At 45.0% G+C, this 18,611-nt stretch overlaps 1 protein-coding gene across 1 annotated transcript in view; it reads left to right on the top strand.

Moving 5' to 3' along the window:
* Nucleotides 1–18,611, top strand: part of LOC126483783 (tensin) — a 512,889-nt gene that overhangs the window by 354,634 nt on the left and 139,644 nt on the right. Inside the window, exon 8 of the mRNA XM_050106942.1 lies at nt 15,643–16,116. Coding sequence (XP_049962899.1) covers nt 15,643–16,116 — 474 coding nt within the window. The remainder of the gene's footprint in view (nt 1–15,642; nt 16,117–18,611) is intronic.

Here is an 18,611-nt window from a genome sequence, read left to right as displayed (position 1 = left end):
GACCCAAATATTGTTCCTTTTATTGTAGATTTGAGCTTCGGGAATAGATTAAAGCCACATGGTGATAGAACAGGCGAACAGTGTGGGTGATCTAAAACTTGGACGCTGTATTTCGCTAGAAATCTCTTAACCGACAACGCGGTACGAGCCTGTGCGTTGTCTTGATGCAGAACTCATGACTTGTATTTCCACCATTCGGGTCAATTTTTCTTAATTTCTCACGGCGTTGAGCAAGAACCTCAAGGTAGTAATGTTGATTAATATTTTGACCTTCAGGAACCCAGTGAAGATACACAACTCCATGAATATCGACAAAAAAAACAATAATCATCGCTTTTAATCTTCATTTGATCATTCGAGCTTTTTTTGGCTCAAATGGCTCTGAGCACTATGGGACTTAACATTTGAGGTTATCAGTCCCCTAGAACTTAGAACTACTTAAACCTAACTGACCTAAGGACATCACACACATCCATGCCCGAGGCAGGATTCGAACCTGCGACCGTAGCAGTCGCGGGGTTCCAGACTGAAGCGCCTAGAACAGCTCGGCCACACCGGCCGACTGAGCTTTTTTTCTCTGTCGGTGAATTTGGACCGTTCCAGCGCATGGACTGGCGCTTAGTTTCTGGATCATAAGTGAAAAACCAAGATTCGTCATATGTGATCACCCTTTCCAAGAAATTAAGATCATTTGTTGTGGTATTCAAAATCTGAGCTTCTTTTTCTTCAACCGTGAGAATTTTCGGCACAAATTTCGCACACTCTTTTCTTCTATTAAATGGGTTACGTAAAGTCTGTTTTCCGCGTTCTTTGCGACTCCTACAGTTTCAGCAATCGATCGAATACTCAACCACCGGCCTCTGTGGCCGAGTGGTTCTAGGCGCTACAGTTTGGAACCGCGCGACCACTACGGTCGCAGGCTCGAATCCTGCCTCGGGCATGGATGTGTGTGGTGTCCTTAGGTTAGTTAGGTTTAAGTAGTTCTAAGTCTAGGGGACTGATGAGCTAAGATGTTAAGTCCCATAGTGTTTATAGCCATTTGAAGCATTTTTGAATACTCAACCGACTATCAGGTAGAATCAAACCACCTATTTGTTCGATATTTTCATCCGTTTTTGATGTTGAAGGTCACGAGTCGTTTTCAACATCATCTCTACCGGCTGCGAAACGCTTTAACCACTCAAAAACTCGCGTACCTGATAAACAGTCAAAATTATTAACAGCCGACTAGTTGCAATGGATAAAGATTTCTTTACCTAGGTTTCAACAAATTTAAATTTGTCTTCTTCAGAAGGTGGCAATTTTACATTAGTATGGACTGATGTATCATCGCCGTTTACTAATGTAAAACTGCCACCTTCTGAAGAAGACAAATTTAAATTTGTTGAAACCTAGGTAAAGAATTCTTTATCCATTGCAACTGGTCGGCTGTTAATAATTTTTAATACGTGGAACAGTTGCTGTTGTGCAGCTATGTTTAAAATACTGATAAACAGTCCTTGCCATATACTTCTTGTAGAAAAAGAAGGTTTGCACAGCAGTTTTTCCAAGTTTCGTTTGAAAATTCACTACAATTCGTTGCTCTGTTATTACATTTATCATTTTTCCGGCAAAAGAAAACAACAGCTCTTATACAAATGCAGGTCACGGCCACAGTGATTTGTCTATAGACACCGGAGGTGCTGCTTTCGAATGACAAGGCTTCACACTTCACAGCTTTTAGTCGTTCATCTTTGGCGCATGCCTATTTGCTTTGTTACAGCATCAGTCCCTTTCTTTTACAGCCACAAAACAGAAGCACATCGACGACGTAAAAGAAAATCTTTACTGGGAGTCACATCTATTATGCTGTATGCCGAATACAGGGTTCTGAATAGTGAAGGAGAACGAGACCAGCGCTAAAGCCGTCGGCACACGGGCCGTGCTGTCGAACGTTAACGTTGAGCGTGCCAAGTTCAACGTGCTGCTGAACGCTCAGGAACGATGCGACTCGTGCCTACGGTACGTGGGCCCCAACGTGGTATACGCGATCGCAACGCACTCCAGCGGCAGTTGAGGGATGTTTCTAGTCCGTAAATCTCATTGTTTACTCAACGGGCGCGCGTAAGATTCCCACGTCAGCTCTGTTAAAACGCACATTTCCTCCATCGTCCACGAAAAGGAAAGCACGATGTCCAATCAATAAGGGCACAGGTTTATAAAAGTTCCATTATAAACAGTGCGGTACAAATTTGGAATACTTCTCCGCATAAGATAAACATTATTTCACCATTCCCACATTTTAGTAAAACTCCAAGGTGAGTCTTACTTGATCAGTGTTCCTACCCAGTAGCAGAATCTTTGCAACATGTGAATTACGAAGCGTAAAAGAAAAAGGAGCAAAATATCTTTATACAAGTAGCGCAAGCTGTCCTGTAGATTAAGTCAATCGAACAAAGTCACCCCTCAAGAAAAGGTGAACTTATATTTACATAACATTAAATATTATAGTATATACTTATATTAAACTAATAATAAAGTATCAGAACCCAATAAAAACGCGAATGTTGGGAAAAAAAAATTGGAAGTGGCAAGACGCGAACCACCGCCCCATTAAACTAAACTATAGGGGTCACTACGCTACAGCAATAACATACTCCGAATCTCTAATCATAGCATGTTAGTACCTGTAAAATACCTTAATCGTAGATACGTTACTAGTTGAAGTTTAATTGCGTTTTGCGTAGATCTTCAGTGTGTCGCTGGCTTCAAATAGCCTACTCTCATAATACGCAAGTTACAATAATTCGTTCGCCACGAATACGATGTTTCTCATTATTTTATTGGAACGAATCACACAGTTAACAACGGTCTTTCCAGTGATTCTCAATTTGCTGGTGCTCAGAAACGGCATATATACATATAGGCTTGAAATGAATGCCAATATGGCGCCTCACAACTCTGTACTGAAGGGAGACGGCGTGCGTGTGACGTAGGTGGCGTTGTGCCATCTCATTGGTCAACGCTGAGACGCACGCTCAGAATATCTGACATGTCAGATATTGCTCTGCACGTTCGGAAAGACTCCCGAGCGTGCTATTCCACGCTATGACGTCAGAAACTCGGCACGCTCAACGCTCAACGCTCGGATGCACGGTCCGTGTGCCGACTGCTTAAGACCGTGCTCCCTGCCGTACCACCTCGTGAAGCAAGTTACGGGCCCGTCCACCTGTAGCGCTCACCCCCCAGCCCAGCTGCAGCCGCACGCTGGATGCGTGGCAGTTGGCAGCGGCTGGACTGGAGCGCTGAGGCGAGCTGGACTGCCCTTGAGCTGGAAACGGCTGCCGCCTCCTCCTGGAACGGCACACCCGCTCGCCTGCAGGCCTGCGCGGCCTTGGCTGTCTGCGGCTCCGTCCGCAGTTTCTCCAGCCCAGCCGAGTTGCCTTCTCCAGCGTCGCGGTACCAGCTCACCCACCGGGGACTTCAGGGAAACATCTTTACTCAGAACTCTCCTGTACGGAGGATATTCAAAATTTCGGAGGCTGTTCGGCTATTACTGGATTTCAGCTTCGCCTGTTATGTACAACTGTTTTTTGCACAATCCCAAACATGTTGCAGCACCTTTGTACCATCATCATTAATATTTTTCTACATTTTCATCTTCATTTCTATATACTGGAAGCTTGTCATAGTTTCCAAATATCTGTTCTCATCTGCGTTGAAACGCACACACACACACAACTCTTTTTTTCTGTCTCTTCACTCGCAAGTAACATCTTTTTCATTTTATAAAAACACAGTGTTTACTCTGCAGCTGTGTGTCCAATCACTGTTGGAGTTCACTTGTGTGAGCTGTATTAGACAGAGAGGCAAATCCCCTTCAGCTAAATCTACATGACTACTCCGCAATCCACAATTGAGTGCCTTCAGAGCGTTCATCGAACCCCCTTCAAGCTCTTTCTCTACCGTTCCATTGTCGAACGCCACGCGGCAGAAACGAGCACTTAAATCTTTCTGGGCGAGCTCTGATTTCTCTTGTTTTGTCACGATGATCATTTCTCCCTATGTAGATGGGCGCCAACAGAATATTTTCGCAATCGGAGGAGAAAATTGGGTTTTGAAATATCACAAGAACATCTTACCGCTACGAAAAACGCCTTTATTTCAACGATTACCATTCGTGTATCATGACCGTGGCACTCTCTCCCCTATTTCGTGATAATGCAAAACGAGCTGCCCTTCTTTAAACTTTTTCGATATTCCCCGTCAATCTTATCTGGTGTGGATTCCATACGGCATAGAGAACCGCCGAAAAGACTGGTGTACGCAGTCTCTGTAGTAGATCTGTTGCACTTTCTACTTGCTCTGCCCACCGATAAATCTCAGCTCCGCGGCTCCCCCCACCCCTCCCCCCGTCGGAGGTTCGAGTCAAAAAATGGTTGAAATTGCTCTGAGCACTATGGGACTTAACTTCTGTGGTCATCAGTCGCCTATAACTTAGTACTAATTAAACCTAACTAACCTAAGGACATCACACACATCCATGCCCGAGGCAGGATTCGAACCTGCGACCGTAGCGGTCGCTCGGTTCCAGACTGTAGCGCCTAGAACCGCACCGCCACTCCGGCCGGCTAGTTCGAGTCCTCCCTCGGGCTTGTGTGTGTGTGTGTGTGTGTGTTGTCCTTAGCGGAAGTTAGCTTAGATTAGGTTAAGTAGTGTGTAACCGATGACCTCAGCAGTTTGGCCCCATACGAACTTGTCACAAATTTCAATTTCCAAATAAATCTCAGTCTTTGTTTTGCTTTCCCCACAATATTATCTGTGTTATCGTTCCAATGTTAAGTTATTCCTTATTGTGATCCCTAAGTATTTAGCTGAAATCACACAGCCTTTAGATTTGTGTGATTTATCGAGTAACCGAAATTTAGCGAATTTCTTTTAGTACTCATGTAGTTGACTTCATATTTTTCGTTATTTGGAGTCAATTGGCACTTTTTGCACCATACAGACATCTTCTCTAAATCATTGTGTAATTAGTTTTGACCATCTGATCCCTTTCAGGAGAAAGCCTACTACTCCAGTGGAATGTGCGCTGTCTTGAAACTTCGTGGTAAATTATAACTAAGTCTCAGATCTGGACTCGAACCCGGAAGTTTACATTTCACGACCAGTGCTCTCACGGACTGAGCTGTCCAGACACAGTTCCACTTCTTCTCCTTTCTAAACATCGCAGAAGCACTCACACGTACTTTGTTCGTGTAGCACTCCAAAAAGAAAGGATACTGAGGAGAAATCGCTTAGCCATAGCCTAGATGATTGTGTCTAGAGCCGGCCGGAGTGGCCGAGCGGTTCTAGGCGCTACAGTCCGGAACCGCGCTACTGCTACGGTCGCAGGTTCGAATCCTACCTCGGCCATGGATGTGTGTGATGTCCTTAGGTTAGTTAGGTTTAAGTAGTTCTAAGTCTAGGGGACTGATGACCTCAGATGTTAAGTCCCGTAGTGCTCAGAGCCATTTGAACCATTTTATAGGCCCTACCACTGAATGGACCTGCAAAATTATATCACTGTACGATACATAGTTCAGGAGATATAGCGCTATAATCATTGAGATGCGTCAACAGACTGAGCGAAAATTACGCAGATTTTACTCCTCCATTGTTTGATAATGAGACCTCTGAGCGACCGCCAACAAACTTTAAACATGACTTCTAACTTCTTTTAAGTTTTTTCTCGGTCACAAGCTGAACGTCAAATGTTTAACACAGTAACACATTCGTAATCAGACGTTTGAAGCTGTTTCATACATAGGCGTTCGGTTCTTTAAAGAATCGCTGTGGCCAGTGGGGTTTAACAGTAATCAGCCAACATGGCACTTCAGCGGGACCTTGTTGGCCAACGCGTACGCTATAGCCCTGTAATTTTAATCATTTGCATGTAAAACGTCGTTTTGCATCTCATGAATATTTCAATTACATGTTCTTTATTTGTTTTGCAGTTTTCGGAAACTGTCATGTGTATTCGTCCAGCCTTTATAATCTCTTCATCTTCATTTGAAACTTCATCTAAATAACCTGCTCCAGTGCCCATAATATCCTTCGTGTTCCCGTGTTTTCTTGCAGAAGATGGCTCGGCAACATACGTGTTAGATACTCATGCCTTATTCGACTTAGGGAAACCACGGAAAACCTAAACCTTAGACTGCCAGATGGGGACTTGAACTTTGCTCCACCCACATGTTCCTCCAGTGAACTGACTACAGCGCCATCTCCTTCAGTTTTGTACATATCCTCCATTTGCATAAACGAACCAAGGTAGTATCAACCAGTAGTTAGAAATGTGTCTGAATACAAACAAAATCTCGTTGTTATTGCATTATTCTGCTGACGTAAACCGGATTTTTATCTCTATCTAAACTCACCAACAGACAGCTACGCCACTCTGAGCATGTTGTGTTCCACGTAGTGTGAGAAACAACTGTGGATGTAAACCGCAGAGATCTTGTAATTCTACTTCCGAAAGTCTATTTCGAGTCGAGATATAATTGTACTGCTGAAAATATCTTCATCAGAACCAATGGGAACGGTGATACATCAATTGAGGTAGTGACGTAAATACATTTCGCAAATTAAAGAAGATTTAGATATATGTTGGGTCAGTGTCGCGAGACAAATGAGGAAGTACTGGAATGGAGAAAAGTGTGTCCCATGGGCTCTTCCTCTTATTGAGACAGCTTAATTCGAAGCAAAACTCAAGCGTCTAACTGAACAAACTACTTAAAACATGAGTATGTCGGTATTATTCTTTCTTTCATATGTCTCCGTAGATAAAGAATTTATTTGATGATTGATACTATTAAATTTTAGGATACTTTTAAACTTCAGGATATTTTTGTACTTTATTAGTGTCTAACGTCCTCAAGCTTACTTCATACATTATTACTAACATATATTGAAAATCTTTCGCTAGGTACGAAATTAATTTTGTGTTTCCAAAGTATCCCACCGGATCTCACTCATTTCCGATCCATTCTGAATATAACGGTCTGTTTTTCACGGCGTATGCGTCTGTACCGAACCTGTTTGGTGGTGACACTGTAGTTTACAGGAACGTCGTTCCTCAAGGAATGTAAGGAGGTGCAGAACGATATAGATTTTATTTCCAAATGGTATACTCAATAGCAGCTCTCTTTAAATGCGTGTTCATTCAAGTTAGTGTCCACAATCATGAGGAAGACCTGACAGTGCACCATTACAGCATTAATGGTGATCTCCTGAAGGACATCACATTGTTTAAGTTCCCGAGGGTAATAACACCACAAAGTGACGTGACCGAGCAAAGTGCTGGAGGGGTCAGCGCACCGAGTGCAGCGATACACATCCCCTATCGGTCTTCCAGATCTAAAATTCGTATCGTTTCCCGAATCGATCCTTTATCGCTCTTCCAGATCTAAAATCCCCATGGTTTCCCCAAACTGATTAAGGCGAATGCCGGGATGTTTCCTTCGTAAAGGATATAGGCGATTTCCTTCCCCTTTCTTCCCACATCCTGAGTTTGCGCCCAGTCTCTGATAGCATCATCATTAAATGTTCCTTTCATGAATGAAAGAAAGCAGACAGAGCGATCACGGTTAATTAATGGTAGCGACGGTGAATGGGTGACCTGAATTCAGTGTGAGTTAAGCTGTATTCAGTGTAACATACTCCAGTTCGCGAAGTGTAGGCATGTATCCTTAGATGTGATGGTTTTACCTTCAAATAGTTTAGTGATATCATCTTTCAATGTACGTCAGAATCCAATAAGTCGTACAAACCCTCTCCGCGAGCACAGCTTCGTTGCTGAGTATGAATATCATGAGAGAATCATCGAGCAGAATAACGTGAAGTAGGCGTACCACCTGCAATCCTACCACGTATGGCAGAGGACTGTAATGTTTTAATAACCTTCGGGTTGGTGATAACTTCACATTTAAGATAGGAAGAAGGCTAGAAACTTCTCCCACAGCGAAACATTTGAGTCCTAGTTTTAGGAAAATGTTGTTGTTGTTGTTGTTGTTGTTGTGGTCTTCAGTCCTGAGACTGCTTTGATGCAGCTCTCCATGCTACTCTATCCTGTGCAAGCTTCTTCATCTCCCAGTACTTACTGCAGCCTACATCCTTCTGAATCTGCTTTGTGCATTCATCTCTTGGTCTCCCTCTACGATTTTTACCCTCCACGCTGCCCTCCAGTGCTAAATTGGTGATCCCTTGATGCCTCAGAACATGTCCTACCAACCGATCCCTTCTTCTAGTCAAGTTGTGCCACAAACTTCTCTTCTCCCCAATCCTATTCAATACTTCCTCATTAGTTATGTGATCTACCCATCTAATCTTCAGCATTCTTCTGTAGCACCACATTTCGAAAGCTTCTATTCTCTTCTTGTTCAAACTATTTATCGTCCATGTTTCACTTCCATACATGGCTACACTCCATACAAATAGTTTGAGAAACGACTTCCTGACACTTAAATCTATACTCGATGTTAACAAATTTCTCTTCTTCAGAAACGATTTCCTTGCCATTGGCAGTCTACATTTTATATCCTCTCTACTTCGACCATCATCAGTTATTATGCTCCCCAAATAGCAAAACTCCTTTACTACTTTAAGTGTCTCATTTCCTAATCTAATTCCCTCAGCATCACTCGACTTAATTCGACTACATTCCATTATCCTCGTTTTGCTTTTGTTGATGTTCATCTTATATCCTCCTTTCAAGACACTGTCCATTCCGTTCAACTGCTCTTCCAAGTCCTTTGCTGTCTCTGACAGAATTACAATGTCATCGGCGAACCTGAAAGTTTTTACTTCTTCTCCATGAATTTTAATACCTACTCCGAATTTTTCTTTTGTTTCCTTTACTGCTTGCTCAATATACAGATTGAATAATATCGGGGAGAGACTACAACCCTGTCTCACTCCTTTCCCAACCACTGCTTCCCTTTCATGAGGGACACAATTTACCGCAAAGTTATCGGAAGAACCACTCCGGTGTTTGCTTTGAGTGACTTAGGTAAATAACAAAGAATCAAAAGTGTACTGGACATAGTTGCTGTTGAATCTTCCGGGTTGTATTATCGTGGTCCATTAATCTATTTTTTTGTTCCTGGCGTTTCGTCCAGAGCTGATTTGGACATCTTCAGAATTGAATGTAACTCCATCCTCTGTCTGGAGTGTGGGACTCCGGCTGGTCAATTTCCAGTAATACAATACCAATCGCCGTTATTTAGGTTTTATTTTTAGGCTACCAGTTTCGACAATACATTATGTCATCTTCAGGCCTGCTTAAATCGAGTAACCTTCGTGTTACCAACTGATGAGTCGGACATCGGAGAGCGACATAAATGCTATGAAAAGGGAGGAGTAATCGATAAAGATAATCCTTGTCAAAGGTAAAACTTAACTATCGACGTCGTCCGCCCAAGACTAAATTTATTTATCGATTCTGTAGAGGTACTGTCCATACATCACTAAGCTTCTTCGATGTTAAAATTGTCCCGATGCTGTCTCTGTAAAGCCATCGATAATAGTTCGTCATTGTCATTTTTATCTACAATGGCTAACTCTAACCTACTTCTGTACGGAGAAGCCATCGAGATACACAGTATGTAAACAAAACTGTTTACAACGTAGTACATTGATTTAGCTTCATTCCACATGAATAAATTTTGATACAGGACGCTTGTGGTCTGTCAGGACGCTTTCGGCCTATGATGTCGAGAAACAACCTCAAATTGGTGTACAAAAGCCACCTAAACTACAGAGATTGTGCGCCGCACGAGATTTCGGTGAAATTCGTCATTGAATATTAGAAACCGCTTGGTCTTGCACTCAAATATAGTAAAATTGATGTAAATTTTGCTTCAAAATATTGTGAATTTTAACAGCATAAAATTAACAATACATCTGTTTTGTTTGTCTGGCCTTCTCAGTACGAAACTACTGTGCTGTGCTTGTAAGGAATATGTTTAGACAGAGTTGTAAATGTAATTAGTATTTGCATAACGTTTACAAAAGTCTTGTTTGTTTCATTACCCTCACGGTAAAATTCAAAATAATGTTATTAACTAAGCAGCTGGCTAAGAAGCCATATATGTTTATGTTAGATAACTAGGTTCAATCTTTTAGAGGATTATCTACGCCGATCACGCCCCATTTTCGTTGTATTTATGTCGCGTTCCGATGCTCAATCCGCCAGTTGGTAAGATCTGCGAATCCAGAAGTACGTCTGATGAGGTTTAACGCAACTCCGGAAGGTACGTCAGGAACAAAAAGAGTTTTATGGACTTCGACTACACAGCACTGGTTTTTGTATGTCCATCCTTGTGACTGGAGGTCAGAGGGACTACAGCCGTTCACTTATGTAAGAAAATGCAACGCCTAGAGCCGTCCTTGTGATGGCGTTTATTATATGACTACCAGTTGATGGCTGGTGAAACATCAGATTTACTGCGTAAACCAGTAGTGTCGGACACTGGTGCATCGTGTACTGTGACGGTGTCAAATGTGTGTGATGTCCTTAGGTTAGTTAGGATTATGTAGTTCTAAGTCTAGGGGACTGATGACCTCAGATGTTAAGTCCCATAGTGCTTAGAGCCATTTGAATCATTTGAAAGATATCCGTGCAAGCTTTCATTGTATGTATCTGGCGTATTTGAACACTGCTGCTTCTGAACGCGAGTTCACTACCTTCAGTGCAGTGCTGTCTTGTTCGATATACGAGGGTTATTCGGCAAGTAAGGTCCAATCAGACATGAAATGGAAACCACAGTGACAATCCGATGATGCTATGCACAGATGTGTTGGGCAGTGTCTTCAATATGCCCGTCGATCGCATCACGTCGCTCTTTTCAGCGAGCACGTAAAGATGCTTAGATCTCCTGCCAAGCAAGAGGGCCTGGTGAGAGATTTCACCTGATGTCATGCAGCGCGCCTAACGTAAGTGCCATGCGTTTCCTTCTTCATGACGCACTGTAGGGGCAATGAAGATGCTCCTGCAGCGTTTTCGATGGGAAGTGTTTGATCACTCGCAATGCAGGCCGTAATTGGCTCCCTGTGAGTTTCATCTGTGCTCACAAAAACCGCGGCTATGAAGATATTTTGGCACAACAAAGAACTGAAGACTATCGCAGAGAACTGGCGGGAGACACAGGCGATGCCTTCTATGTTCAAATGTTCAAAAACTGTTCAAATGTGTGTGAAATCTTATGGAACTTAACTGCTAAGGACGTAAGTCCCTAAGCTTACACACTACGTAACCTAAATTATCGTAAGGACAAACACAGACACCATGCCCGAGGGAGGACTCGAACCTCCGCCGGAACCAGCCGCCCAGTCTGTGACTGCACCGCCTGAGACCGCTCGGCTAATTCCGTTCGGCGCTGCCTTCTATGACGAGGGTGTTGGAAAGTCGGTAGAACGCTACGACGGATGTCCAAAGGCCTGGCCAGACAGAATGCGGCCTGGCCGTCCGGCCTGTGGCCTTGAACCGCAGCCGGCAGGCCGCACTGTTGAATCGCTCGTTACTGTAGGGCGGCAGTCACACTCACAAGGGGAGGCCGCCAATTGTGAAATTCAGATTCGATTCATACTGCGCATAATAAAAGCTCATGGCCAGAGGTGTAATGTGGCAAAGCACCAAGATGCACTTCTCAGCCGTTGTCGAGAAAATCGACAGTTAAAAGAAACCGTTGCCGTGAAATACTCTCTACGATTAATAGTTTTCTACAGCGTCGTGGCGCAGCGGTAAGCGCTGAGGTTTGTAATCCGAAGGTCACCGGATCGAATCTCCCACCATGCAACTTTTTTTTTTAGTATTTGTTTTTTGTAATTCAAATATATATATATATATATATATATATATATATATATATATATATATATATATATAATTCCCGGCAATTATGCATATAATAAGTTGTTGAAAGTCATTTGTCGTGGAAAAACTGGCGACTTCGAACATCATTATGTTTTCCGCAAACAAAGTTGTATTTCACAAATGTTATTAATTGTCTTCATAATGTTAACCACGTATAGTTAACGGAAGACGTAGAAGCGATATTCCGAAACGAATACGTATAGCGTAAGTCAAACGCTCGAATTAGAATAGAGACCCCACGAACACAAATTCGCTGTGGCAGGTATGAAATATAAACTCCGTTACTCGCTCGTTACACTTGATGAACAGATGTTGAATGGGCCGAAACGAGCCGCCGCATAACAGCGTAGTTCCCTCCTAAATTCGAAAGAAGGTAGATGCGGTCCCTAGCGCATCTTATAACATAGTCGAAAATCAGTGCGGACGGGAGAGCTTTGGTACACCCTGTTAAAAAACGGAAAAATGGAGGCGGTACAATTGGAGAGCGATCAGCCTTCACCAACATGCATAAGCAATTCATTAATATATATATATATATATATATATATATATATATATATATATTTGAATTACAAAAAACTAATAATAAAAAAAACTGCATGGCGCGAGATTCGATCCGGCGACCTTCGGATCACGAACCCGAGTGCTTACCGCTGCGCCACGACGCTGTGGGAAAGAGTTAATCGTAGAGGGTATTTCACCGCAACGGTTTCTTTTAACTGTCGATTTTCTCGACAACGACTGAGAAGTGCATCTTGGTGCTTTGCCACATTACACCTCTGGCCATGAGCTTTTATTATGCGCAGTATGAATCGAATCTGAATTTCACAACTGGCGGCCTCCCCTTGTGAGTGCGGCTTTGACGCACCGGCAGCTGGCCTGCCGCACCGGCCGCCGCCGGGTTGTCACAGATTACAGATTCGCCGCAAACCGGAGCGGCTCTGTTGGTGCACTCAACTGCTGTGTGGTCACACTAGAAGCAGCGGCGTGAGGCGGTTTTTGTCTTGCAGCTCGTAGTGCATGTACACAGAAAGACTTGTAGAGGAGGTGAGAGAATACAACTTTTTGTATGACACACGCGATCCTGATTTGGAGGGAGAATACATTTGTCCTCGATATACTCTTGATAGAAAGCTGAATAGTGTTGTCACTGTGACGTCCATAACTTCTACTGTCAACTACTGTAAACTCGGTAGTATGGATCAACGATCGCCAGGAGAACCAGCGAAAAGAACTGTTGTAACAGAAGAACTGGGATCCACTATCCTTCGGGCATTTTAACCTGACAGCCTTTCCGTCCATGCTTCCAAGGCAGTTCGGAAACCCCCAGTTCTATAAATCCTTCTTCAGATTTCTTCCACATCTCTGTTGTAGGAGTAGGAAAATACTTGGGCTGTAGAACAGTCCTTATTGTCTGGCACACTTGTTTCACAATATCTGAGAGTGTTGAACGTCCAAACCGAAAAGAAAAAGCTATGGCCTGGTGACTGTCGCCTGTAGTCAAGTATCTGGAAAAGATTAAAATCAATTATGCCGATAGAACGAATAGATAAGTTAACGACCAAAGATATGTTTGTTTAAATTCAATGACAAGGGTATGAATACAATGAAACAAAACAATCTATTGCCGGCCGAAGTGGCCGTGCGGTTAAAGGCGCTGCAGTCTGGAACCGCAAGACTGCTACGGTCGCAGGTTCGAATCCTGCCTCGGGCATGGATGTTTGTGATGTCCTTAGGTTAGTTAGGTTTAACTAGTTCTAAGCTCTAGGGGACTAATGACCTCCGCAGTTGAGTCCCATAGTGCTCAGAGCCAAAACAATCTATTAAGTAGAAAGTTCTCTCTAGCGGGACATACGGAACTAGATGTTACTATCGTTTGCTGTATTCGTAAACACTGCAGATAAATTCATCACTCCACTCGTAACTACGTAGTGGGTTAGCACTTTCTTCCGCCGAACCTTTCATATGATACAGCAAAACTGAAATGGAATAATTTATATGACTTCTATTTCAGGCACAAAGAGGCCACAAGCGGTAAAACTTACCTCAAACAAACGGCTTGTCTGTGCCTTGTATCAATTGGCTTTCTCCAGTTCGTTGTGCACTTCTCGGTGCTTCCTTTTTATCAGGCGATGCATTTCCTCGAAACATTCTCGCGACATACGAAAATATTTGAAGAACCTTTCTTCGTCAGACTCTCTATCAATACACAGACGACGGTATTCTCCTAAGCTTTCTCTCTTGTTATCAATGTCGTGCACCCAACATCTCCTCTTCTTGGTGCCATTTCGTATCGCTAGTGCAAGCTACTCATTTCTGCAATAAAAAAATAAAAATTAAAAAAAAAACTCGCACAATGATAACGTGTCCCGCGTGAAGCTTCCAAATCGTCTAACGCAAGACAATCGCACTACGCATGCAAGCTTAATAATGGGTTTCGGCCCCTTCCACAGTGTAACACAGCTGACGCATCAAGAGTCGCTGCGGCCGGCCGGCCGTTGCCTGTGTGGCGTCCCTGGCCGCTGACTGGCCCGGCCCATCGCTGCGCAGCGGCAGGCCGGATTCTGTCTGGCCAGGCCTTAAGTCGGAGCGGCGGCTATTTAGAGAAGTAACTGGAAGGTTTAGCTAACTGTTGCGAATAAAACGTTTTTGTTTTCACAGTGGTTTCCATTTCGCGACCTATCGGACCTTGCTTTACGAACAGCCCTCTCGATCTAATCCTGATGTTCACGAATTTGAACCAAGCTGCTCCTGAATGCTAATAGAATCCTCGAATAGTTACCCTACGTCGTTGTGTGTGAAATACCAACACATTAGTAACGTTCAAAGGGGGCGTGGTCTGCCCAAAACGTGGCCAATGCCACGCTCGTGTGTAGTCTTAAACCTGCCACCTGTAGACACACTCAGCAGGTGCGAGCACCTGACTAGTAATTCCTTTCTGTTGCGCCGGAGGCATGCTTCGAGATGAACAAAGACAGCTGGCAAGGTATCGGAGACCGCTCGGCTAATTCCGCGCGGCGCTGGCTTCTATGACGAGGGTGTTGGAAAGTTGGGAGAACGCTACGACAGACGTCTAAGTCGGAGCGGCGACTATTTAGAGAAGTAACTGGAAGGTGTAGCTAATTGTTGAGAATAAAACGTTTTTTTTTTTTTTTCACAGTTGTTTCCATTTCACGACCGATCGAACCTTATTTCCCAACAGCCCTGTTCATCTGATCAAAGATCATGATATTCACGGATTTGAACCGAGCTGCTCCTGAATGCTAATCGAATAGTTACCCTACCTCGTTGTGTGTGTGATACCAACACATTAGTCACGCTCAGAGGAGGCGGGGTCTGCCCAAAACTTGCCCAATGCCACGCTCGTGTGTAGTCTTTAACCTGCCACCTGTAGACACAGTCAGCAGGTGCGAGCACCTGGCTGGTAATTCCTTTCTGTCGCGGCGGAGGCATGCTTCGAGATGAACAAAGACAGCTGGCGAGGTATCGGAGACCGTTTAAAGCCCGGCGGCAGGCTCCCGCGTCACCAGCTGTGCGCGGCCGCCACAAGGGCTACGCGTCCGGCGCGAGGTTGCCAGCCGAGACGCCGGCACTCCGCAGTCCAGCGCAGGTACGCGGCTCGCGCAGTCCAGTTCCGCGAGTCTCCACGGCGACCAGTGCCGTCTTTCCAAAATTGGCGCTCGCCGCGGCTGCAGCAGCAGCAGCAGCAGCTGGTGAGTCGGCAACAACGGTATGCCCGCGCGTTGCAGGCCGTTCGCGGGTGACGTCATCAGCCCCCCTCCCTCGGCGGCGGCGTCGCCCACGCGCGCGGGCGGCGGCAGCGGCAGCGGCGGCCCGGCCTCGCCGCTGCTGCCGGCGGGCAGCCAGTGCGACGACGGCTTCGGCGAGGGCGACAGCATCCCGTACCACGCGCGCCAGGACTCGCGGCCCTTCACCTACGGCGCCATCCCCGGCGGCGGCGGCAGCGCAGCCGGCATGCTCGCCTCCCCCAGCCTCGTGCGCAAGGCCAGCTTCAAGGGCGGCGGCGGCGGATCCCTGTCGGCCCCCGGCACCGCCTCCACGACGCCGACCGCCGCCGCGCCCCCGGCGATGGTGGCGTCGTCGCCGGCGCCCGTCTCGCCCCCGGACAGCCTGTCCACGTCGGCCGCGTGGGACTACCGCTACAGCAACGGCGGCAGCAGCAGTAGCACCACGTCTCCGCGCTCGCCAGAGTTCCACGACGGGTGAGTCGAAACATTCTTTTCCCCTCTCTTGTTTACTTCGGTCTCTTTCACTAGTCCCGACAGTAACTGTAGCCTGCTCTTCAGCTGCACGAACTGAGGTTTATCGACATTTAAATGGAGTGCTTTCGGTCGTTCAGCCGTCTCGCCGATTCCAGTTTCCTGCACAAAAATTTCGACGACGGACCCTGTCGTCTTCGTCAGGTGCTTCGAGCTGTGTTACTATGCTCACTTTTGTTTCGTTAAAAAAATTCTTTATTTCCATAATAATAATTATTATACAATGTAACCCACCACCTTACTGATTAGTGGGTCTTAATTTTCTTAGTGTTATTATAATAGTAGCTACTACATTTTTACTTTTTTACAGACAGTACTACATTTTTGTTAATGAGCAGACTACTTCATGGAGTGTAGCCATGTATGGAAGTGAAACATGGACGATAAATAGTTTGGACAAGAAGAGAATAGAAGCTTTCGAAATGTGGTGCTACAGAAGAATGATGAAGATTAGATGGGTGGATCACATAACTAATGAGGAGATATTGAATAGAATTGGGGTGAAGAGGAGTTTGTGGCACAACTTGACAAGAAGAAGGGCCCACTTGGTAGGACATGTTCTGAGGCATCAGGGGATCACAAATTTAGCATTGGCGGGCAGCGTGGAGGGTAAAAATCGTAGAGGGAGACCAAGAGATGAATACACTAAGCAGATTCAGAAGGATGTAGGTTGCAGTAAGTACTGGGAGATGAAGAAGCTTGCACAGGATAGAGTAGCATGGAGAGCTGCATCAGATCAGTCTCAGGACTGAAGACAACAACAACTACTTCTAGTGTTAGCATCATTTCTAATATCTACGAGTGGTTAGTGTTGACTGCCTGCAGCGTTACGTATGTGCCAGTGTTAATATAAACCTACTTGGGTGCCCGGCTCATAGAGGTAATCCCTATGAACATGGCCCTGGCGCAGGGCAGGCAAGGAGTTAATTATCGCTGCAGGTTCCTAATCTGCTATCCTATTCTATTTAACTAAAATCTACTACCTATTCTACGTCATAGTCGGTGCGTTTTCTAGTTCGTGAAGAAGATCATCCCAGTCCCCCTAGTCCTGCACGTGGCAGATTCCAGCTGTTAAGTCGACCTATCCACGAACAGGTGGTACGAGATTGGAGTGGTGGACGCGATCGGTGATTACTAACTAACTAGTAATGAGGGTCTCTCAGGAAAGTTGTTAATACTTTTTGTGACACCTCGTTGGCTAATGTGTTCAGCGTTTGAAAGGTCTCTTCTTGTCTGAGTAGGTCGTAACTATTGCTACTCGGCAGTTGTTGTCTTAGTGCGGCTGCTACATCATCGAAAATGGGGCACTCGTAAACCACATGGTCATAAGTACCCTCTGATGGGACACAGTCACACGCGGGCGTCGCCCTTCTCCCAAACCGACATAGATAAGTCGTACTGTGGTCACTTGCTGCCCGGACTCCGACCAGACACTTCCTGGCAGATTAAAACTGTGTGCCGCACCGAGATTCGAACTCGGCACCTTCGCCTTTCGCGGGCAAGTGCTGTACCATCTGAGCTACCCAAGCACGACTCACGCCCCGTCCTCACAGCTTTACTTCTGCCAGTACCTCGTCTCCTACCATCCAAACTTTACTGGCAGAAGTGAAGCTGTTAGGACGGGGCGTGAGTCGTGCTTACCCCTCAGATGGTAGAGCACTTGCCCGCGAAAGGCAAAGGTCCCGAGTTCGAGTGTCGGTTCGGCACACAGTTTTAATCTGCCAGGAAGTTTCATATCAGCGCACACTCCGCTGCAGAGTGAAAATCTCATTCTCCGACCAGACAGTTTGCTTGCAATGCTTGAATAATGAAAGTTGAAACCAACAGCTGCGTAGTAATTCAAACGTCGTTTATCCAAGACATGCTATCAATTTCGACACGATAAAGCTTCATCTTCAGGCTCCTGTAGACAGAAACACACGTATAATGACACTAAAGTATAATGAGAGTACTGACAACAATAAACCACAGTTTGTGACTGAAACTGGGATTTGTCACCCTTTTATTCACAAACTGAGACTTTTGTTGTCAGTACTCTCCTTATAATTTACTGTCATGCTACTTATATTTCTGTATACAGGAGCCTGAAGATGAAGCTTTTTCGTGTCGAAACTGGTAGCATGTTTTGAATAAACGACGTCTGAATTACAGTACATGTCTTGGTTCAACTTCAATTATTCAAGTACTTAACGTCCTACTGCTGCTCCCCCACTGTCCCGATGGGTTAGCAGAGTCTGCTTGCAGTCCAGGCAGCGAGCACGCATAACAACAAGGCTCGCAGCAACCGAACAAGGATATTCGGTAGATCGTCCAAATATCGTACAGAAAAACAGAGTCAACAACTCGTCAGAATACTTGAAATGATACCACGTCGAAAAAACCTGAAAGGCCACATTTTTTCCGAAAACATTAGTCAGTTCAGTCGATCGCATTCATCG

Source organism: Schistocerca serialis, chromosome 6, assembly GCF_023864345.2.
Source record: "Schistocerca serialis cubense isolate TAMUIC-IGC-003099 chromosome 6, iqSchSeri2.2, whole genome shotgun sequence".
NCBI classification, from domain to species: domain Eukaryota; kingdom Metazoa; phylum Arthropoda; class Insecta; order Orthoptera; family Acrididae; genus Schistocerca; species Schistocerca serialis.
The sequence above is the reverse complement of the archived record's forward strand: the minus strand, read 5'-3'. Positions and strand labels throughout refer to the sequence as shown.